The 24,399-nt window shown below is 32.5% G+C and overlaps 1 protein-coding gene across 1 annotated transcript; it reads right to left on the bottom strand.

Annotated features, from left to right (window-relative positions):
- Window positions 1-5,027: 5,027 nt before the first annotated feature.
- Window positions 5,028-10,390, bottom strand: LOC146952194 (endo-1,4-beta-xylanase 1-like). Its single transcript, XM_085758659.1, has 7 exons — window positions 10,040-10,390; window positions 9,080-9,447; window positions 8,835-8,991; window positions 8,278-8,636; window positions 7,822-7,999; window positions 6,734-7,270; window positions 5,028-6,288 (listed from the first exon to the last, which is right to left on the bottom strand). The coding sequence occupies exons 1-7, from the start codon at window positions 10,115-10,117 to the stop codon at window positions 5,173-5,175; spliced, it is 2,793 nt and encodes a 930-aa protein (XP_085614785.1). The 5' UTR covers window positions 10,118-10,390; the 3' UTR covers window positions 5,028-5,172.
- Window positions 10,391-24,399: the final 14,009 nt, after the last annotated feature.

Consider the following 24,399-nt stretch of genomic DNA (forward strand, 5'->3'; position numbering starts at 1 on the left):
TTGAAACTTAAAGGACCTATTTGAAACTTACAAAAGCTTAAAAGACTTATTTGAAATTTAACAAACTTAAAGGATCAAAAGAGGTATTTTAATTTCATTCAAATTGACAAAGTACGTTGAAATCAAATAGAAATCCAACTTTGTTAAAAACAAAAGGATAAACCTACAAACAAACTCAAAACATCAAAGTTAATAGTATAAAACGAAAAACCATTTACAAATCATGTGACAAAATTAAAGTGATCGAAATACGTATGTCTTGAGATCTGCAACGTTAAAGACCTAGTTATTTGAGTGAATTTGTAATTGATTGATGTTTATCTACAAATCAAAATCAAATGAACACTACATTAAAATGCTAAATGAACCAATGTCTCACCAAAACGACGAGCAAAGAAACTCCATATTAAGACGACAAAATCACAAAACAAAAATTTAGAGTATGTGGAAACCATTTATTTAAATTAAAAGAGAAGAAATAAATATAAAGAGGACTGGTTTCGTTCACAAAAGACTAAAAACGCCTCTTCAATTATAAAAATGAGTAATGATATTTGAACAACTATTTGATGACGATTTTTGTGACAACTTTGTTTTTCTCCCTTTAGAGAGAGAGAGAGAGAGAGAGAGAGAGAGAGAGAGAGAGAGAGAGAGAGAGAGAGAGAGAGAGAGAGAGAGAGAGAGAGAGAGAGAGAGAGAGAGAGAGAGAGAGAGAGAGAGAGAGAGAGATGTCTAAAAATTATTATAAAATTGTTGTTCAAATACCTATTCTCTATAAAAATAGAAGAGAGACTCTGTAGAGAAATGCTAAGGCTGACTCGGTTGTTGGAGAGGGAGTTTCTAATATTCATTGATGCACTGTAAGGATCGTAATTATTTCCAAATTTGTACTTGACAACAAACACATAAAGTTATATGGTTTTCGGTGCATTAGAAACAAGGTAATTAAATCAGGATGAATTAGAATTAGATTCTTTCTGTATAAGAAGAATTAGAATAGAATTAGATTATTCTATCAAAAAAGAATAGAATTAGATTAGTATAGTTATTACATGTATTTTTTTTTATGGTCATGTTATCTTGTGCCCTAAGGGCACATGTTAAGCAACCCAGAAATAGAAATATTCTTTTAAATTTTGTGCATTCAATTAATTAAAGTTAAAAAGTTGGGTGGCATTTAGCTTGCACCACCAATTAGATTGGTTCAACTTAAACCATTTTTTCTGTAGTTTAGATTAAATCACCCACCAAATCATTTTATGTACCATCCACACCAAATCATTTTATTTATCTCGTCCTCTCTCTCCCTGGTCTATCACCAACCACCACAACTCAAAAACAACATAAATCTGGAAAATGCAGAGTTCATCAATAGATACAAAAACAAATATGCCAAAATCACCCAACCCACCTTTATCTTCATTCTCATCGACAAGTTTCTCACCCACCCCACCTTGACCTTGGCTTTCCATAATTCCATTATCCCATCAAGAAATAATGACTTGTCTCTATTAAATCCTTAAAATCCCAAAGTTTTTCCACATGCTTTATACCTTGAATCCTCATGTCAGTCAAATCTTATCAACTCAAATTATTCTCTGGTTGTGTTTATCAATGTGTGCAGGTTTCAAAGCAATAGAAATATGAGAGGAAGAAGAAAGGGATTCCAAATTTCTGGGTTTTTTTTTTATAAAAAAATCATGGGAATAAAGTCTGGTCTCACTTCTTAGAAACTCAAGAACAATGGATTTGAACAATCTCTAAATTTTTAATGGGTTTTATTTTGAAAAAATTGGAAACATTGTAAAATGAAATGTAATCCAAGAATTTAAAAAGCTTCAAACTTGTAGATTTATGATGGATGAAAACTAATTTTTTCTGGATTGTAGAAGAAAAATAACATGAAGAGAAGAATATTTGGCAGCAATTACAAGTTATCGTAATTGTTTTCTTAAAACGAAAAAATACATTCTATGTGAAATTGCTACAAAGAAAAGAGAGAATTAGAGAGAGAGAGAGAGAAATTTTATGGGTCAGATTTGGTGTGGATGGTGCACAACAAGATTTAGTAGGTGATTTAATCTAAAGGTGAAAAAAAAATGGTCCAAGTTGGAGACCAACATAAACTGGTCCAAATTAAAATTCACCAAAAAGTTGAATTCAATACACAAGTTCCAACAAAAACTTTCTACATTTGACACATTAACTTGTGCCTTAAGGGCACAAGTTAACATTTTCCTTTTTTTTAATAATTTGGGTGGTAAAAATGGAATAAAACATAAATTGTGTTTAGAAAATATAAGATTTTAAAGTTTTAAATTATGGATTGTACAATTTCTTATAAAATGTTTCTATCTTTAATTTTTTAACTTGTGCTTTAAAGGTCAAGTTAGCATTTATTTAATAATTTTTATAAGAAAAAAAGTAAAATAGAGAGAATGTTACATGTAGTCTTTAAATACATTCAAATCCCTTTCAGAATGGAGTATTCATACATTAAGAAAAATTATTATTTTTATTTAATAGTTTGTACTATATACATTTTTCTTTTGAAAAGTTAATGTGTGTGTGTCTATATATATATATATATATATATATATATATATATATATATATATATATATATATATATAACTTGCTTTGATTAATTCTATTGAAAATATATTTTTTAGAGAACTTTATGTATGAATGAATCATTTACAACGAAAAATGTAAGAAAAAAGACATTTGAATGATAAAAAAGGCACAACTTTACATATTCATGAGGACACCAAAAATCTTATGACTGACTCTGGGTTGAAAAACGGTACTCTATAGACGAAATTTCTTTAACATTTAAACTTATTTAAAATATATATAAATATGACATGTCATTGGATGATGGCAGGGGTGGCCATGTCGGGAGGGACGTTAATTTAGGGTACCATTTTTTTTTTCCACCAAAATTATTAATTTTACTTAGTAGTAAATAATATATATATATTTTTTTTTAATTTCCTTTGCAACAGAAAATGTAAGAAGAAAGATATTCGAATAAATAAAATGACACAACTTTATTGATTCACCAGAACACCAAAAATCTTAAAACCGACACTAGATGATGAGTGCATATCCAACCAAAGAACCATCGTGTTCACCATATAAACAACAATGAATGTCATATTTGATGTTCGCATTTGATATTGGAACATTATTTACTCTAATGGACGAACGAATTACATTAAAAAAAAGGGTGAAGAATATGAAGAGAATGGTTAAAATATGTGGGGGTAAATTTATCATAAGCTTGGAAGCTTTCTTTGTTTCGTTTTTTCTGTTGAAAATGGAATAAGCATCTGGGAATTGCTCTTTATGCACTGTATAAATCAATTACAGAATGTAATAATAGAAGTGGTGCATAAAAAACAAAAAAAATAGAAGTGGTGCATGCTCACGCCCACAGCAAATCAATCTCATGATGTATATTAAAGCAATAGAGGATGATTTATAGTCATAAAAACAATTTTTTATTTTTTAACCAGACAATGCTAGTATTAACGCTAGTATTATATACTTGAAGAGGGATCAAATTCTCAGTCTCTTTGTCACTATGCTCTTGTATGGATCAGAAGATACAGCCTGATCCAAGATCAGGTTGTATTTTCTGATCCAAGATCAGGGGTTACGGTCCAACATGTTCGAAAGTTAGAGAGGGTAGTTTGAGATATTTTAGGGGTCTGTGAGCTATCCATGGGTGTTAAAGAGCAATTTTCTAAGCATTTTGAGTGCAAAAGTAGTCATTAACCCATTTCTGTGGTATAGCCCAAATAACACTGTTATTGATCTTTTTGTAGCTGAGGCTTTTATAGGACAACATTGCAATTTACAACATCAATTAGAATGATTAACAAGTAACCAAGCGAAATTGGACTAATGAATTCAACGAATTATTATGAAGACTTTGAATTTGAATTCTAGCAGGAACAATCCTTGGCACCAACAAGTAAATATTTACCCTAAGTTAATATTTAATTGTCAAAATGGTAATTAGAAAGATCAACAAGTAAATAATTATAACACAAATTAGAATAACCAAGAAGCTATGAAGCCCGGATACGTAGTGCGATACGGGTACGATACGATACGGGTACGCGAATACGCAAAATTTTTAAAATTTAGGATACGATACGGCTAAGATACGTTAACAAAATATTTATATTAAAATTTATATGCGTGTAAAATACTTAAAAAAACATTGATTACTCATACTATATAATCATAAAAGTTACAATTTACAAAAAAAAAAAAATACATATGATCAAAATAAAAAATGTAAAGTTTTTGTATAAATCATATTCTATTTTCATTCATATGTTAGGATATCAACAAATGTATCAATAAAAGAACTCAAAACAAAGTTTGTTTAATGTTGATTGATTAAATCTCCCCTCTCTGGTTACTTTCATCCACCAAAATCATAATATTTAATTTGTTAATTGAAAAGTAATTATAGTGATTCGTATCTTAAATTTTCACAACACAATCTCATTTTTATACACTTCATTTTTTTTGGATATGTCCGTGTGAAGTATCTTATAAGTATCTGTGTGTATCCGTCGAGTATCTTTTAAGTATCCGATAAAATATACTCCCTCCGTTTCAAAATGAGTGTCGCTTTAGCCAAAAAAATTTGTTTCAAAACGAGTGTCGCTTTCAGTTTCCAATGCGATAATAACTTTTTCTTTTCAATTGTACCCTCCAATTAATACTCTGCACACTACTTCCAAAGTATTACTTTTAAAACTAACCAATAGTTAATAAGGATAATTTGGTAAAATAACCATTCTCTTTCTCTTAATCATTGCATTTCTTAATATGTGTGTAAACACCTAAAACGACACTCATTTTGAAACGGAGGGAGTATATTTTAAATTAAAATAATTAATTCCGATACTTCTGGGATACGGTATCCGGAGTATCCGCGGAGTATCGGTATCCGATACGTATCCGACACGGGTACGGCACCATTTTGGAGTATCCGGGCTTCATAGCCAAGAAGTAAAACCATTTTATTTATTTGCAGAACACAGCAGAGACAACATTACAATTTACATCATCATATTGTTTCATCAAACCCAATAATAAGAAAGAGAAAGAAAAAAAGACACATTAATTCATAGCAGTATACTTTGCTTATAAATCAATTGACACCTCCATTGGGGAGTCACCTTTATCAAGCACGAATGTCTTCGAAATTTTCTTTGATGGTGTCACAATTTCCACATTATATGTTCCATAAAATCCTCTGAAGTTGAATTGACCTTGTTCATCAACATGACCATGACTGTGAGATAGCCACTCTTGTTTCAAAGCTAGAAACCTTTTTCCAGCTTCATTAATATCACCTTCTGCATTCACCAAATGCGCATTATCCCTACTCATAAACAACTCCCAGAATCCCCACAACATTATCCCTTCAACAGCAGGGTGAGCCATGGCTTCCCTAAGCATAACTTCAAGATCATCACCTCTCACATATTCATTCATAGAAGACACATCAAGTTCTGTAAACCATATCGGTAAACCAAGAATACCTAATTTATCAAGCGAAGAACAAACGACAGGCCCAACTGGACTATCTATGTGTCCTTGAATTCCAATTCCACCTACTGGTGCACCTTGTTCTTGCAAATCAAGAATGTGTTCAATGTATTTATTTGGACACGATCTTGTGTCACATCCATCTTCAATATGATAATCATTCACAAACAATGTAGCGGACGGATCTAGTTGGTTTGCAGTCTTGAACATGTTTGCCCTTATATCTTTGCCTAATCTATCTTGGTAAAATGAACCATGCAGCATTTCATTGTTAACATCATAGTGACTAAACTTACCCTTGTAGCGAGTCAGAAGACTGGTTAATCGGTTTTGAACAGCCGTCATCAAATCATTTTTATTCAGTGACTTAATCCATTGCTGAACAGTTCCATCCACTTCCCAGAAGATGCAGTGTCCGCGAGTTTGGATCTTGTACTTTTGACACAAGGTTAAAAGATCATCGGCGTCTTTGTAATTCAAATTCCCTTGTTGTGGCTCAGTCCAATACCACTTCAACTCATTTGCAAACACAGCCCAGTTGAAGTGTTTCACAAGGAAGTTGACAAAATCTTCATTGTCAATGTTTGATCTGCTGATGCATGTTCCAATCGGGAAATCGTTCTGTGTTTGTTTAACTTGCACCATGGTGTTAGGGTAGCTGCTAGAGTCTAGTCCCGTGAATTTCAGGACAACATCACGCTTCCGAATCTGCAGTGTGGAAAAACTTATATATAAATTAAGGCTAATGTTAACTTGTGCCCTCAAGGCACATGTTAAGATACTCATTATAGAAATACACATATCAAAAGGCGTGCATTCAACTTCTTAAAAGTTGTTATATTGTGTTTTCCAATGCAAAATTGCTCTATTTAGGTTGCTTAACATGTGCCCTAAGGGCACAAGTTAACATGACCCATAAATTAAATGTTATATATATATATATATAATAAATGCAAAGCATCACATATCCTACCAATGAAGAAAGAATATATTAGAAAAGATTAACATTAAAGTCTGAATATGCACAGCTTCATGAAATATATAAACAAATCTGCAAATGCAAAGCATTACATATCCTATCAATAAAGAATGTAAAATTAATTTTATATATAAAATAAAATAGAATAAAACTAAATATCACACTAAATATCACCTTGTCTGTCTGCATCTTTAAATATCTAAATCTTGCATGTCTATCAACAGGGAAAATTTGAAGTCCGGCAACCATTAAGTCTACACCAGAAGCTGGACCTTGAATATAAACCATAATCTTTGTTGGCTGCTTTTCAATTCTAAAGGATCCACCAATTTCATGCCATCTATCATCTGAAACCTCGGTTTGTCCTCCATTGATCCACTGATTGTCAGCGCCAAGGGCAACATTCACATTTTGTGGTCCATTTGAACCAGAACCAATCCGGACCCAAGCAGATACTTGATAAGTCAAAAATAGCTTTAATTTCTCGGTGATCACCTGAGCAGGACCCATCCAAGTTTGTGTTCTATTAGTTACAAGTATGTAGCGGCCACTTAGGATTCCGTGAGGTCCAAGAGAATCTCTTGCCATTGGTGGAAGTATATGAGGAGAACCGGATTTAACAGTTAAAGTGCAATTACCAAGTGGAAACCATCCTTTTGTATCATCAGAAAGATTGCTGTTCTCAATTATATTAATTCCAAAAGCAACATTCTGTAAAATAAAATAAATTGTTAGAGGCTTGCAAAACATAAAAGTCAATAATACAACCGAAGTTCAATATGAATCTGTTTGAATTGGCTTATTTAAGCTTATCTACTGACATAAAAACTTGTTAGACTGTTTGGAAGAGCTAATGGGAACATCTTATGACAAGTCCATAAGCTGTTTTTAGCTTATTTTCGTAAGCTCTCCAAGATAGCATATTGAAACAGCTTATAGCTTATATGAAAATAGTTAGAATATATTTTATCTTTTGTTATAGAAATAACTTCCAATAAATACTTATATGACAAGCGCTAATGCTATAACAGCTTAATTAAGTTGTCTATCGAAACCGGGCCTAGGGCAACAGCTAAGTTCTTCGCCAATGCTCGTGCAAAACAAAAAAGTTAGGAATAACAAACATTGATAATAATAATAATAAAGTAGATTGATATGAGCTTATAGGTTCGAGTATATTTTACGTTGGTGTTGATCGCTTAAAACAATCTTTACACTAAGTTTTCCAATGTAAATTACAGATAATTTATCAAAAGTCCAACCTGTGCAGCTGGTGGTGTCGAAGGAGGTGTTTTAGCAGCATGCTTTACAACCAAAGTATTAACAAGAATGTCGGTGCCAGAAGGAGGTCCCTCTAAATAAAGGACCGCTTTGGATGAGGGGCCATTTAGAAGGAATTTTCCCTGCAGCGTCACCCAATCTGTATCGGTTCCCTGCACACTTTAGAACACACCAGCATTGTTCAACAACTACCATAAATGTTAAGGTTTAGATTATCGCTAATGCAGAAAACTCATGGCTAAATCATACTACAGTAAGTTTCCTTTTGTTATTTTTATCTAGTTTCAAGAATAATAAACAGAAAAATCATATGCCTCAAGAGTCAATCTAAAATTCATGGCTGAATCATACGATTGATAGACAGTGTAAAAAATATTTCTAGTACACTGACGATGTATATGAATTAAATCTTTAGCAAAAATAATGTGAAGACTAACTTTGCAATGCCTATATACTGCTCTCGGAGATCTGGTGTTTGAACCCACAAAGTAGCTCGTACATCGGCATTAGTGACATTGTTGCCATATATTCGAACTAAAGCAGTGATCTCATAGGCCAGCTTGCGCTGCACACGTCCAGTTATCTCCTGCTGAATTCCATTCCAGAATTGTGTTCGTTCTGTTGCGCATGCAAAATATTTCCCAGACTTTGGAACAATTTTACCATCTGCCATGGAATCATGCAACACAATCTTGCAGCTTCTTCCAGACCAATTATTCAGGCCATCCTCAAATTGTGGGTTTATTATGATGCTTTCATCTCCAGTAGAAACACATGTTTCTGTACTTGTGAACTTCTGAAATATGACGAAAAGGTACACCAGTTAGTGTGTTATTAAAACATATAGATTTCGCAAAAAGTTAAAGAGTGAAACCATAATAGGCTCAATACAAGTTCAATTTAACAATTAAAGAAGTAATAAAAACTTTGCCATATGTAGAATTCCATAAAGAAATAACAGTATCTGAAATGCATAATTTCATGTATGATATACGTTGTCATTTGGAATGGAACAGTTGATCTCTACTGATCTTATAAGCAAGTCAATTCCAGGAGCAGGTCCTTCCAAATAAAATACAACCCGATCGGGTTTAGTCGACAGTGAAAATGTTCCTTCCAACTTTTCCCAGCTACCCTTCATAACAGAAGTTCTGTAGAAAATAATGGTGAACATGTAAGGGAATTTTCCTCAATTTCTTTAAAAGATAGATGTAATGAAATTACGAAAAAATATTATACCCTCCAATGAACAAATAATTTGTAGCTGAATCATGATATTCTAGTTTCAGTGTAGCTTTCACATCAGCAGATTCCTGAGAAAGGTCGGATACTCCAACAAAAGCCGAAACCGTGTAAGCAGAACCAATGGAAATTCTGTCTGTGATATCTTGCTCAAGACCTTGCCAGCATTCGTTTCGGTCGGTGATAACAGCATAATTACAATCCGAATCCATCAAATTAACACCTTGATCACCTGCTTTGGACGAAATTACATAGCCATTGCAGCAATTGAGATGCCAAGAGTTCAGGTCATTTGAGAAGTCATGATTCAGCAAAATATTAGCAGCATTGCTCTCACTTGGACCAGAGATGTTTCCTGCCATTATCTGTCAAAAAAAACAATATCATAAAACAATGATGCTAAATGCCAAGAAGAAACTATTTTCCTTAAGTGTTTAGTGTGTGTGTTTAACATCTATGTAGCATCAACACTTCATATTGAAGGCGTGTTCGGTGTCCATTCAGTCGCTTTCATTTTTTCAAATTATTACCGGTGTGAGTCGTGCCCAGTCTCATCTATATCTGTGTTGGTGCTTCATAGATTAACACGGTTAGAAGAAAAAAAACAAGAATTTCAACAAACATGTCAGCTGCAATGCAAACCATTAAGCATTATACATCACATTCAAATATTTCTTAGAAAAAAAAAACTAAAAGCTACAGCGAAGCTTTAAAAACAGGTCTGCAACGGCTACATTAAGGTCACAAACTCAGACAGTTAGTGACGTGTGACCGTCCTATCAAAGATTGGACGGTCTACTTTTGATTTCCTTTAAAAATTAAAATTACAAAGTCTGAAATATGGATCATCCAATTTGATGAGACGGGTCACGCAGTCACTCACTTTGTAAAATGCATGTAGTAAGAGATGACAGAGAATCTTAAAAAATAACTGAGGAGGGTAAAAAAGTAAGGTACCTGAGAGTGAGAGTGAGATTTCTTATGTTTCGAGTGGGAGTGAAACTTTGAGACACAGCTTGTGAAGAACCTCTTCATGCATTAACTATATATACACCCCCCACTCAAATTTGCGAGTAACGCCTAAGAAAAATTGGGTGACCAACCAGAAAATTTCCTTCCAATTCAAATATCATAATCCAAACTTTGGGATTAAATGAATTTTATAACCAATTATCATTCAAAACTATGGGATCATGAATATTTTTTGAATATTTTTGGGGGGGTTGGGTCTCTGTGCTTTTTGCTTTGGCTTGCAGATTGGTAATACTTGAATTGAAATGAAAGGCGAAGTAAGTAAAGATCAAAGGTAAAGGAATGATTCTTTGGTTCCTTGATTAAATAGATTAATAAATCGGATTTGTGTGAAACTTAGATTGTACGTAAGATTTTGCAACGATGTTAGGTGTTGATTACTTTTCAATCCGTACGAAATAGCATAATGGCATTTGAAAAATACACTCTTTGAATTCCAATGCTATTTTTTTACGATAAATAAATGGTCTATATTGGATTCTTTCTTTTTTTCCTTAGAAATATTTGAATTTTTCATAATCCATCCTAATTTCCCAAATGAAATGTTAACTAGTGTTTCGAAACACTTTTTAAAAATCTTAGATAATACACTTTTATAAAAATTTATCTATTCAATGTATTCAAAATTTTATTATCTAGTTTTTTAAAAAATAATTTCTTAATTTAGTATTCTTAAAAAATGTGTTGGGAACACTCGTTAGCAAAACCCTACAATTTTACATATGTGATTGTTTGTGATGTGTCAATTGTGTAAATATTTTTACACGGACAATTGCTTACAATTATAACTCTTTTAGTTATTATTTAGGCTTAATTTCACTTTTACTCTCCCTATCTAACCAAAATAACTAAAAAATAATCCCCTTTTTAAGATAACACCTTTTGATCCTTTAAATGTCATATTTGTTGCAATTTTGTTTTTTAGGGGATGTTGCAATTTTGGTTTTTGTCCATAAAAATGGTCGTGTTTGGTTCTAAAAGGGTGAACTGTCAACCTCAAAAGTGATATTTTCTCTTAGATTTAAAATGTGAGCATTAAACCATCATTTTTGGAGGTTTTTTTTTTGTTTTTTTTTTTGAGGGAAATCATTTTTGGAGGTTAAAAGTATAGTTTGGGACCAAAATTGCAATCAATAAGGAGACTTTTGTTAGTGAGACAAACTTGGAGAATAAAAGCGCAATGAAACATAATACTTTTTGAGCAAAACAACATATTACTTAGGGTCTTGTTAACCGGTGCCTCCGGGGCACTGGTTAAGGAATCCAAAAATAGAAAAATTATTTTGGAAATATAAACTGTTACTTTTGACTAACTAATTATTACATTACTTTTTAATAAGATCTTACCTCTTTTAGTTGCTTAACCAATGCCCGAGGACACTGGTTAATATTCTCCTGTTACTTATTATAGAAGTGTCTTGTATTATCATAAGAACGTCAACAACATGTTTTATTACACATTCTTTTTTATCGATTAAAATCTAAATAAATTCTACTAAATAATATAGATCCTACATAAATTTAGAGTCGTGAGTTATAGAAATTTTCATACAAGTTTGTTGACGACAAAAAATGTTGTCCGACACTATATTTTTATACTTTCTTCAAAAAACACTATATTTTTATACGGTTGTCAAATTAATAATATTTTTCTCTTTCTCTCTCTTAATTAAATTAACACTTATTTTATATGTATTTTCATTTTTATATATTATTGTTCAAATAATTATCACATTTGGTTATTCAAATATCACAACTCTAAATTTCAACCGATCAAAATAAGTATATTGCTAGCGTTCTTTCTTTTGGAAAGAAATACATGATTTTGGTACATGTACTTCTTATTAGTTAAACTAACTTTTTGTGCTCTTCCGACTGAGAAAGTGTGATCTCAATTTTATTGTTTAATTGCTAAATTGCTAATAGAATGTGCTAATTTAAACACAAGTTTGACGTGACAAGTATAACGGATGATGCATATCACTACTCTTATGTTAAAGGAAGTTTCTAGTTTGATGGAACTTAGAGTTGTGTTATAATGTATGATTGAAATGATCATGAACCAAGTGTGAATTCTGATTGTATCTTGTGGGAGTAGTCTTGGATTGCATGTTTGGTCATCCCATGTTTTACATTTCAATCTTTGGCTGTCCTATTCTATTGTATTTTGATAGGAGTGCTCGTTATACTTTAAATTTTGTTATTATATACTCCCTCCGTCCCATATTACTTGACCTATTTAGAATATTTGCACTATTCATGTACCATGCTTTGACTCTATTTTTCTACTAATATATAAAAACAAAATATAGCATATAAGATGTTGTTAGATTCGTCTCGATTAATATTTTCAAAATATCAAATTTTCGTAATTTTTTATCCTAGATTATTAAAGAAATTTAAGTTTAAAATTGTGCATTGGCATACGTGACAGAGTCAACTAGGTCAAGTAATATGGGACGGAGGGAGTATTTATATGTATACTTTTGCTTCAAAAAAATTCATATCCCTTGTTAGTGTTACGACCTAAAAAGTGATTTTGATTAGCACATTTATCATCCATTGAATGTCTGATCAAATTTGTTTGAATAGAAATCTATTGAATGTCTGATCAAATTTGTTTGAATAGAAAAATATGAAAATTTAAGACTTGTTTTCTTGGTGGTGGAATTTAAAACTTGTTTGATTGTATTTTTTTTTTTTAAGTTTTTTAAAACAAGTATTATATATTTTGTTTTTTTGTTTAAAAACAAGAAAATAAGAAATATTCGTATAAAGAAAAAGAGAAATTATATTTGTACATCTACTTTTTGACAACTTTTGAAACAACTCTATCTCTCATACTTATATTTGTTTTTATTCTCTCTCTTCTTCTTTCTCTCTCCATTGTTTTTGTCCAATAAAAAAAGAAGAAAAGTAGTTGTCACAAAAGATATACAAAATTAGTTGTACAAATATCACTCCTAAAAAAAAAGAAAAACGATTTCTCTTTTAATATTCGACTTTAGAATATGCAACTTCTTGTTATATGGGGGATGGCATCTCTTGAAGTCTTTTTGTTCTTTGTGGACGCATTTGTAATATTTTTCAATTTATAACACACTGAACTGTTAATTTAAGGGGCTTTAACAATTTGAATTTTGAACCACAACTCCAATGTTATAGGGACTTAAAATACTGCAAATGAATGAGTTTATTTTTTTATAACCTTTAAAATTGTAGGCCCCGTATCAAGGGGACTTAAAATTGCCGACCTTTCCATTGCCTTTTTTTTCAAAAAAAAAATCCTGAATTTTTTTTTCAACAATTTTTTTAACAAGATAAGCACATTTTTTTCCTTCAATTTATTTCAGCAATACTTTTAAAAAACACTATAAGCGTTCATTCATTTTTTCTAAACCACATTCACTTAAATTTTTTAAAACATTTTTTTTTATAAACAACTTATTTGCGGCGTATAGCACAAACACTTATCTTGATAAGCGCTTATATATAGTGTGTATTTGGTTGAGCGGCAAAAAGAGTTGATTTTGGCATAATTGATTTTGAAAGAATTGATTTTAGTTAAAAGTGAGTTGAATGTGTATTGATTTATGTTTGGATATACCAACTCAAAAGTGATTCTTATAAAGTTGTGTCGTTTGGATAAATTGAATCAAAATTGATTTTAAATGTATGATTACCAAAATGGGTATTGACATTGATTTAAAATCAAATTTCATTTCTACTCTATATAATTATTTATAAATTTTTTAGGGGAATTATTTATTTTAGATTATTAAAAATGTAAATTAAAAGTTACAAAAAAAAGACTAAATTATTATATTTTTTTATAAAAGAAAAAAAAATTGACAAGTTTTTATATAAAAGTTAAGATGCATATTAGAATTTGTTAAGTTAGTGGGCCGGTGTGTAACAAAAAGAAAAGAAAATTGCTTTTTTTTGACAATGAATACTTCCAATTGACACATGGAAATGACACTTTTACCCCAGCGGTAGTTAACTACCGCTGGTTAAAGCTCCGGCAGTTAACTACCGCTGGTTAAAGCTCCTGTTAACTACCGCTGAGTTCTGCGATTAAACAAGAACAGAACCTTCATTTTCTCATTTTCCAGAAACACAAACACAAGAAAACACTCTTCCAAATTTCTCCAAACTTCATTTGATCGAATTTGAGCCCAATTTCTTCGATTAATTCACAAGTAAGTTCTCTTCTTCTTATTTACATGCAATGTAGTTTGTTTAGGGTGTTAGTTTTCATAATTTTGAGCAAAATGTTAGTTTTAGGTTAGGTTAGAAAATTGAAAATTAACTATGATTTAGATGTTTTAATGTATTGTTTATGCTGGAATTGTTGTTTAGAGTAAGTGTAGGTACAATGTAGTTGTTTAGATGTTCAAATAACACTAATTGTGCTCCTAATTTAGAATGCACATAAGGTGTTTGACAAAATGCCTAAGTGAGAAATTGTTGCTTTTTTTTGTGTAATTTTTTTTCAAGTATGTTCAATTTTATAATGTATAGATGTTGTAATTATTATAAGCCTGGATTTTGACATTTTTTGGCAAGTTTAAGAATGACATAATGTTATACGATACATAATTTTTTTTGATGAAATGCCCAAGTTGAATGATTCTAAGTTTGGATTTTTATGAATGCCTAAGTTAAATTTGTGATATGTTACATGTTACTTGCCTTAGGTTCAACGCCTTGGATTTTTATGATATGTTCAATGGCTTAGAATCATGTTACCGTAAAGTATACATTGCCCACGTATTTATGCCTTCTTTTAATTTGTGTTTTGTACAGATATGGCTAGGGATACGGATGAGCAGCAGCGGATTATTAGAGAGGATAGGATGCAGAGAGGTAAAGAGGCGAGTACCGCTAGTGCTCGGAGAGAAAAGAGGGCTGATGACCCATATGTCCCTAAGACTCGGAGGCGCAGGGACCCGATGATACATGGAGAGGGCTCACATGCACATGTGGATGACTCCTTCCAGGTGGTTGATCCGACACCATCACATGATTATGCTGGGTATGCGGATGATGGTTTTGTTGGCTATGATCAGATGGAGGAAGAGAGGATGTATTTTCAGCCGCCGCTGCAGGACGAGACAGAGGATGAGGGTGAGGGGGTGCCAGAGGATGTTGTGGCAGATTATATGGAGGATGTTGTGCCTGAGCGTGAGCCTCAGCCACGACGAGGTGGTCGTGTTCCGCGGATACCGCCCTATCCTGCTGGAGAGGCTCCCTTTCCTGAAGGACCTCAGACCACAGAATTGTTGTCCGACTACGCGAGGCACGTGACGAACCCTCTTTGGGTGAACCACAATAATGTAAGTGTTTAAATTGTTTAAAATTCTTTAAATGTTTTAATTAATTATATTAGGTAGCGTAAATGGCTTAATTAATTACAATAACGTAGCGTAAGTTGTTTAATTAATTAATATTAGGTAGCGTAAGTTGTTTAATTAATTAAAATAACGTATCGTAAGTGATTTAATTAATTAATATAACGTAGCGTAACTGATTTATTTATTTAAAATAATGTAGCGTAAGTGTTTAATTAATTAAAATAACGTAGCGTAAGTGATTTAATTAATTAATATAACGTAGCGTAACTGATTTATTTATTTAAAATAATGTAGCGTAAGTGTTTTAGTTATTTAAAATAATGACAATGTCTTATTTAATTTGAATTTCAGATGTGGCATGATGCAGTGGGTTATAAGTGCGTAAACGCGGGGAAAAGGTTGAAGGAGCTTGATAAGCCGGAGGCGGCTTTGAGGTGGTTTTGGGAGCCTGTGGAGGGGTCTGGCCTCCATGGTTTGATACACGTTGGGTATTTGACTGTGACCCATGCGATGATACGTGCTCTATGCGAGAGGTGGCACACGGAGACGAGTAGTTTTCATCTACCTGTGGGGGAGATGACGATCACTCTGGACGATGTGCATAATCTTCTGCACATTCCTATTTACGGCCGCATGTTGGAGCACGATGAGTCGATGGATCGGGACCGATCTATTGATATGATGACCAGGTTGTTGGGCATGTCAGATGCTGATGCCAGAGCTCAGGTTAGGGATGAATCTCCTGGTCATATCAGTTATCCCGCACTGAAGCGGCTTTATGAGCAGCACCTGACTGAGGCTAGACGACTTGAGCATGCACAGTCGAGGGAGGAGATGCAGGAGAGAGCCAGGAGGAGGGCGTGTTGTATGAGGAGTTTCCTTTTATATCTCGTCGGTTGTGCGCTGTTCACTAACAAAACGAACAGACACATCGACTTGATATATCTAGATTGCATGGCGGACTTGGGGGCGATTGGGAAGTGGTCGTGGGGAGGGATGACGTTAGCCTACCTCTACGATTATCTGGATGATTCTGTTATCTTGAATAACAGAACGATGGCTGGCTCTGCGACTCTTTTGATGGTAATATTTATCTTAATTTCTTTATGAATTTATTTTATAAATTTTATTATCATGTTAGACTATTTTATAATGTTTTAGATTTATTAATATTTAAATCGAATAATTATTTTTGTGTATTATTTATTTTGTTGCAGGGATGGATTTTGGAGCATTTGTCAGGTCTTTACCCAAGAAAGCGTAACCCGGATTGGGACCCGCGGACACCATGTGCTGGGAGATGGCTCACTAGCAAAGGCCATAAGAGTGTGCACCATTACCGCTCACGCCTGGATCGCATGGAGGTGGATGACGTCAGGTTTTCTACCTATGGTGATTGCAGAGACGTGCACCCATTTAATATGTTGTGCACTTACTCAGGATGGCTCATGTGCGGGAAGGAGAGGGTGTACCGGCATTTGCCTGAGCGGGTGAAGAGGCAGTTCTCCTTTGTCCAGGACGTTCCCAGACATCCTTCAGCTGTCCCTCTGGTGCCTACACAGATGCTGACTACTGTGTTGATGGACGCTACTGCATGGTTAGTAGGTGGTTGGGTAGATGGGTGTCAGACATCATGGCAGCATGTTCCTGGCTACATGGCTTGGTATGCCAGAGTCTCTCACCCTCACATTCTCCCACCCGATGAGGGATCCCCTCCCAGGCCGGCGAACGTGGAGCAGCTGATTGAGGAGGAGCATGCCAGAGAGATGCCTGACACACTGACCATCGTCCGGGATGTGGCTCACATAGCCCGAGATATTGCGGTCAGGCATGGCGAGATGACCAAAGAGGAGGTTGTCCAGGTGGTCATGCAGATAGTTAGTGCTACTGAGCCTGTCCTTACTTATCAGATTTTCAGGCGGCGCAGGGGGCAGCAGAGGCAAGGTAGGCAGGGCTGATTAGTATTAGGATTTTTTTTATGTATTTTTTGAGTATGATGATCATGATGTATTGTTATGACATATGTTCCATACATTTTTCCTATTTCTATGACATATACGTACGTTCGTTTTATATTATTTCTTGCGTTTTAATTTTACCATGTTCCTGTTGAATATTGGATGAATATGTTTAGGTATTATTAGATGAAAATTTTAGAAGATTTTTCAATTGGTTATTTGATAAAATTTTTAGATGAAAATGAATATGAAAATGAAAATTGGTTAGGAAACCTTCAGGAAAATGGAAATGAGCTCCTGGAAAATGGGCAAGCACGTAGCGGCAGTTAACAACCGCTGACTTCAGATTCGGCGGTTGTTAACAACCGCTGGCACTCAGCGGTAGTTAACTACCAGCGTGTTTCCCAGCGGCAATTAACAACCGCCAGGGGCAATATGGTCATTTCCATATGTCAATTGGAAGTATTCTTTGTCAAAAAAGCAAGCTTCAAAAGAAAAAAATGAATGGGCTTTTGCTTTTAAAGCCCAGATCGTCCTTCATCCCTAACCTTCAAAGCATATTTATCGCTAGAAGCCTGGAATGGTGGTCGGCATCGGAAACAAAAATAAAAAATACCAGAAGGGGGAGAAGAGAAAGATAGGGGTGAGGAGACATAAAGCAATACAATGAATTTCACAAATGGTGTTTGCAGTTAAAATCAACCAACAAGAAAAGGGTAGTGAAGGAAGGAAACAAATGTTGTAACTCTCAAAACCGAAAAAGGTCGAATCACGTTTAGAATAGAGAATCGATTATAGAATAGAAAGCCAAATATGTTGGCAGCACAAGATGAAAACCATGTTACATTGCTGAAACGCCATAGTCATAGGCTTGCATAAGTTATTTTGTCCCCGCCATGTATCACCTTACAAATGTGCACATCTTAAAAAATGAACTTCATTTTGTGCATGATATCGTGAAGCTCTAGTGTGTCTGTGTCTACAATGTAATCCATTTCAAAATTTATATTCTATAAATAACTTAGTATCATTTTCAAATGGATCTTTGTTCCAGTTTTTATCCTGCCTTCAAAAAAATAAATAAAATAAAAGATAAAATAAAGTTAAATTGTTGTTGGATATTCTATAAGTTATTTTTATGCTATAAACTTAAAGAACTTGTAAGCATAAGCTATAAACTAGGACTGACAATGAACCGAACCAACTCGACAATAGTTTGAAACTCAATTCGACAATTATCTCGTTGAACTTGGTTCATGAACCAAATGAGTTGAACTTGAGCTAAAAATTAAGTTCGTTAAATAAACGAGCTGAACTTGAGTTGTATATAGTTCGACTCGATTGGTTCATGAGTTGACTCGATAATATATATATATATATATATATATATATATATATATATATATTTGTGTGTGTTAGTTTAGTAAAATTTAGTAAAGTACAAGCTTAAATGTTAAAATACGAAATATATAATTTATTATAGGATTCCTCTAATATTAATGTACTTATTTTTAGAGAAATTATTACTAATTTAATTAACAATAATTATAATAAAAGAGAGGGAAAAAAAACGCTAATAAAATACTTGTGTATGCTTATAACACATATGTGTGTTATAATTCTCTAAAAAAAAAAAAAAAAAACATATGTGTGTTATAAGTATGCTTATAACACATATGTGTTATAAGCATACATATGTTTTTCTTTTTTTTTAACAAAAAAAAAAGCAAAATTACACAATTAGTCCCTTAACTTAATTTTAGGTAACATTTTCGTCCTTTATCTTTTTTTGGTAACGATTTAGTCCTTTATGTTATAAAATAACAACATAGTTATCCTTTTTTATGAATAAAATAATCAAAAACTCCAAAATAAATTCATCAAACTCATAGACAAACGCAAATCTTCATCATACAAGCCTAGAGAATCAAATTTCATTGAAAAAATCTCATAAAAAATGATAAAATATTGTCATTTTATAACATAAAAGGACTAAATCGTTACAAAAAAAAAGATACAGGACGAAAGTGTTACCTAAAATTAAGTTAAGGGACTAATTGTGTAATTTTGCCAAAAAAAAACATATGTGTAATAAAATTAGTCCCACGTCGGGGAGTTTGAAAACAATACACAGGAGGAGTAGATATAAAATGAGAACTGCGTTACACCACAACTGTTTTAGTTTTATTATTTTGGGTTAATTAAGTAAATGGTCCTTATAAATATTTAGAATTTTGTTTTTAGTTCCTACAAAATAAAATCACACTTTTTAGTCCCTATAAAATTTTCCACCAACATTTTTAGTCCCTATAAAATTTTTCCATCAGCATTTTTAGTCCCTAAAATGCTTAAGAAAAATGTCACAGGGACTAAAAAGTGTGATTTTATTTTGTAGGGACTAAAAACAAAACTGTGAATATTTATAAGGACTAAAAACTTAATTAACCCTATTATTTATAATAAAGTAATACTTTTTAATGGAAATTACACAATTATCCCTAGTGTCGAATTTATGTATGATTTTTTGTGTTCAGTTATCATTACTGTTTAATATTTATGGAACAATTAAAAAATGTTGGCTCATGTGCGCTAATAAAAGTCTCATTTTCCCATAGTATAGGCGATGGTAATAGAAAGTATGTCAAAAGAGCGTGAAAAGTGCCCCCTTAGACAACATGCAACACTAGGATATAATATAGTTGCAAAACATCCCCTATTCATTTAGGTAATGTTTTTCACAATTCTCGCAACACTTTTCAATTGTTGCTGAAAAGAAAAAGTGGTGGTGATATATATAGATCTGATTGTGGTTTAATTCTGAGGAATTTACTGAGATGTAATCTAACCCCTTACAGTTTAGTTTATGGATGATATATAAGGGAAGCAAGGGTAAAGACGTGGTTCTTAAAATGAAGTCCTTTTGTGATATATTTCCCTTCTTGTAACTTGAACTTGGGACATAAAGCCAAGGGATGATCATGTATTGCTAGCTAATGCAAAATTTATATGCTTATCAAGTACTAATTTGTAACACCTTAAATTAAACTGTAGACAATGAGTTATGATGTTATGTTTTAGTATCAAAGCTAGTCGAACCTGGTTGTTCCTTTCGTAGTTAGGAATAGTTAAGAGTAGTTGTCCTCATAGTTTTAAACAATATGTTCTAATTATTATTTCATTAAATATTAAGCCTGGTCAAATTAATATTTACGTGTGATATGCAGAATATTTTTGGTCAAATTAAATATTAAATATGAGTGAAAATCGAAGAAGACTTGGTATGACCCCAAATAACTAGCTAAAGGGCGAATGTAAATGACGATTGTTGAAGTCAGATGATGCAGTAGCAGCAGTATTAGATGATGCAACAACAACAAAAGGTGATTCTACAACAACAAATAATGTAACATTAATAGGCACCAGACTAGTTTCAGTTACCACCCTCACTAGAGGTGGGGAATCATACCTTTGATGAACTCCACGAGTTAAAGCCACCATCTTTTGAGGGAAATTGCATTCCCTTAGAAGATCAAGGTTAGATGAAAGAGATGGACAAGAATGTCAAGTTTGCACCATGTAAGTAGGAAGATAAAGTGATATTTTCCACTCACATACTGAAGGGAGTAGACGAGACATGGTGGGATAATGCAATAGCTTATATGATTTCAGCTAATGTATGTGTTACTGGATTGGGAACACTTTTATTCAATTTTCCTTGACAAGTATTTCCATGCCAACATCAAGATACTGAGAAACCAATAATTTCTCCACTTGAATCTAGGAGGAAAGCTAGTAGCAGAGTATGTTGCCAAATTTGAAGAGCATGACAGATTTTTCTCCCAAGGTCTATATGCACCAGATAGAAGTGGAAGGTGAATCAAGTCAAATGGGTTCAAAGACTAGATATTGAACACCAAATATCAATGCAAGATTTCAAAAGTTATGATATGTTGGTACAAAAATGTTAGTCATATAAACAAGTCTGACAAAAGGTTCGGGAAGAGAAAGATCTGAAATGGCAACAGAGGAAGGAGCCAGACAATTATACAGGGAAACAATACCATACCATAAAGTTGAATACATCGAACAAATATGGGAAGTCTCGTTTGGGAGAATGTACGTTAGGAAAATATGTGTTATATGTGTAAGCAACTATGTCATTTGAAGAAATATTGTCCTCTTTGAGAGAGATAGGGAACAGTTGATACAAGTGCATCAGGGGCTGACATAATATATACACTTGATGCAAAAAGAACAAAAAGGAACACATGCCTAATTGTTAGTAAGTGTTACATACACCAGGAGTCAATTATTGTATTTTATGAATGTGAAGTATCCCATTCTTTTATTTATTTCAAATGTGTTTGAATACTTATAAGTCTAAAATTGTCTTTATTACCTTCTATGATGGTATTTACTACTACAGATGATGGTAATGTAGAGATTGCTTTAATATATAAAAATGCCTCGTTACAGTTTTCGACTGAACATTTCAAGTAGATTTACTTGTTTTCCGTTGAAGAGTATGGACGTCAGTTTAGGTATTTATTGACTTTATGCTAACCAAGTGTATATAGGATGTAAATAAATGGTTATCTTTATAACCCCTAATGGCTGAAGGAGAAGTCATTTTCGCATTGTTGGTTGTTAGGCATCAAATGATTTAGTGCTTGTTCGAGAGTGATCATAATTTCCTGTTAATTTTTTCGATGAACTCTGAACTCAACCTCATTGCAGATCCATTCTAGTATTGTGTGCATAAAAGGATGTTTTTTTTTTTAGGGAACATACAAGGATGTTTTTGTAGAGTGAGAGATAGAGTTCACCGTATATTTAGTCTTAGGTGTAAGATCAATTTTCTCCGCCCACATAGGATGTCCTCTTTATAATTTAAATAACTTAAATAACAATTAGAATATATCATAAAGAATCCTTTCATTAGGCCTTGTGTCTCCCAGTGATATTGGTCAATAAGAAAAATTATGTATTGACTATCAAAAACTTAACAAGGAGACCATAAAGAATGTATACCCCCTTCCTAAGATTGATGATTTTCTAGACCAACTCAGATGAGAAATAATATTCTCCAAGATTGATCTATATTCCTTCGTACTCTTAATCTAGCTTATATGATAAATTTAGTTTGGAATATGATTGCACCCCCGAACTGACTTTAAGTTATAATCTTTAGAGCCAAGTATGCTTGCAAATATCAAGTCCTTCATGAGATTCATAACCATATCAACACATCAGTTGCTTGGATTGGTATTGTCAAAGTGTTGAATCATGTTGATGTTAACCTCTCTTAGATCACACAGATGGCAGGGTGTAAAAGTGCATCTAACCCTTTAGATGTCATAAAATAGAAATAGCATTCAACTTTATTGTTTTCAAATTAAAATATGAAAACAATACATTTTCAAGATTTGACATCCTTAATTCATATTGTTTTCAAGATTAAAAATAGGTCAAAATCTTTAATAGCCCATGTATATAGTCCGATTTGGTTACTAGAAATATACATTTCTATTTGGTTTGAAATCTTGAAGTGTGCTCCTTTCAATGTCTTATATTGAATTCTCGTGTGTGTCAATTATGGTGGACAAATTTGACTTCTTCAAAAAAAAAAAAATCGAAATCTTTTTTTACACAATTTTGAGTTTAAAGGTGGTGAATGTTGATTTAAAACAACTCTATGCAGACAACCAATGAAAACACTCAGAAGTGGGAGAATGCAGTTACATAGCATCATAAATGTTTTCTATTAACATGATGTGACAATTCTGAGTGTTTTTATTGGTTGTCTATGTAAAGTTGCTTTGAACTAATACTCCACCACTCCATAATTTTTTACGTCGCACACCATATAAAGATATGTTTCAGAGGTCTCGTAAACCTAACTCAATTAATAAAGACATTGCAATTGATAAATATTGACATTTGAATTCAAGATTATCCACTTATTCACCTTAGTATATGAACTTTTGATCTCCACACTACTACTTGATAAAAAAAATACGTTTGTGAGTTTTTATCATTAGTTCTCTCTTATCTAGAATGAAAAGTACAATAATTCAAAATGTATTTCATAGGGTATCGAAATAACATCCCTAGATCAACTACGGGATTTTTTTTTTTTGTGTGGATATGGGACTATATCCTTAAAAATAATCTCTCTTGAGAGTGTGTTTGTTTCAAAGTTTGTAATATGATTTTCGATAATGTGAGATTGGAGATGCATTATTAAATTTGTTCCGTGGAATGTTATATTCCCAAGAATGTTATTTACACATGATTTTTTATATTGTTATTATCATGCTTAAAGGATGGGAATCTAATATTCACATGAGAATAAAACTCAACTTGATATAAATTCTCACTACCATTCACATTTATTTTCTTTTATATTTTTTTAATTAAATGATTTCTAAAACAGTCCCTGGAATATTATTCATATGAATATCGTTTGAAGGAATGTAATTTCTTACCTTGAAACAAACACACTCTCAGTTAAAAAATATAAAGTTGTTATTAATGTATTTGGTATGTAATACAAACTAAGTACATTAATCATTTAATGAATCTAAAAATAAACTTATACTTATAATTTAAAAAGTGAATTTATACTTGTAATTAAGACATGATGTTTTAAAATAAAACTAGAGGATGTATACATCACACAAGCATATAAATATTAATTTTCCCCCTAAAAGTATATAAACATTAAATTTTAAAAAAATAAAATTAAACGGCATAATAAATTTGGGTTAAACAATAAAGAAAAAGCTATTTCAACAACCGATAATAAAACAATAACCAATAAAATAATATTATAACTTTAGACCAAAATTTTGTCAAAAAAAAAAAAACTTTAGACCAAATTAAATTATATATTTTTTGAGGAGACCAAATTAAATTTCAATTTACTAACTTTTTGACAGGTTCATATTTGACTTATTAATTGCCACAA

The sequence above is a fragment of the Medicago sativa genome, chromosome 1, assembly GCF_051527215.1.
Source record: "Medicago sativa cultivar Bolivia chromosome 1, Bolivia_mono, whole genome shotgun sequence".
Classification (NCBI taxonomy): domain Eukaryota; kingdom Viridiplantae; phylum Streptophyta; class Magnoliopsida; order Fabales; family Fabaceae; genus Medicago; species Medicago sativa.

Coding starts and splice junctions, on each gene's coding strand:
- LOC146952194 (XM_085758659.1), bottom strand. CDS start 10,117: ATGAAGAGGTTCTTCACAAGCTGTGTCTCAAAGTTTCACTCCCACTCG. Junction 8,992..9,079: donor AATTATTTGTTCATTGGAGG/GTATAATATTTT, acceptor TATTTTCTACAG/AACTTCTGTTATGAAGGGTA. Junction 8,637..8,834: donor GTTCCATTCCAAATGACAAC/GTATATCATACA, acceptor GTCATATTTCAG/AAGTTCACAAGTACAGAAAC.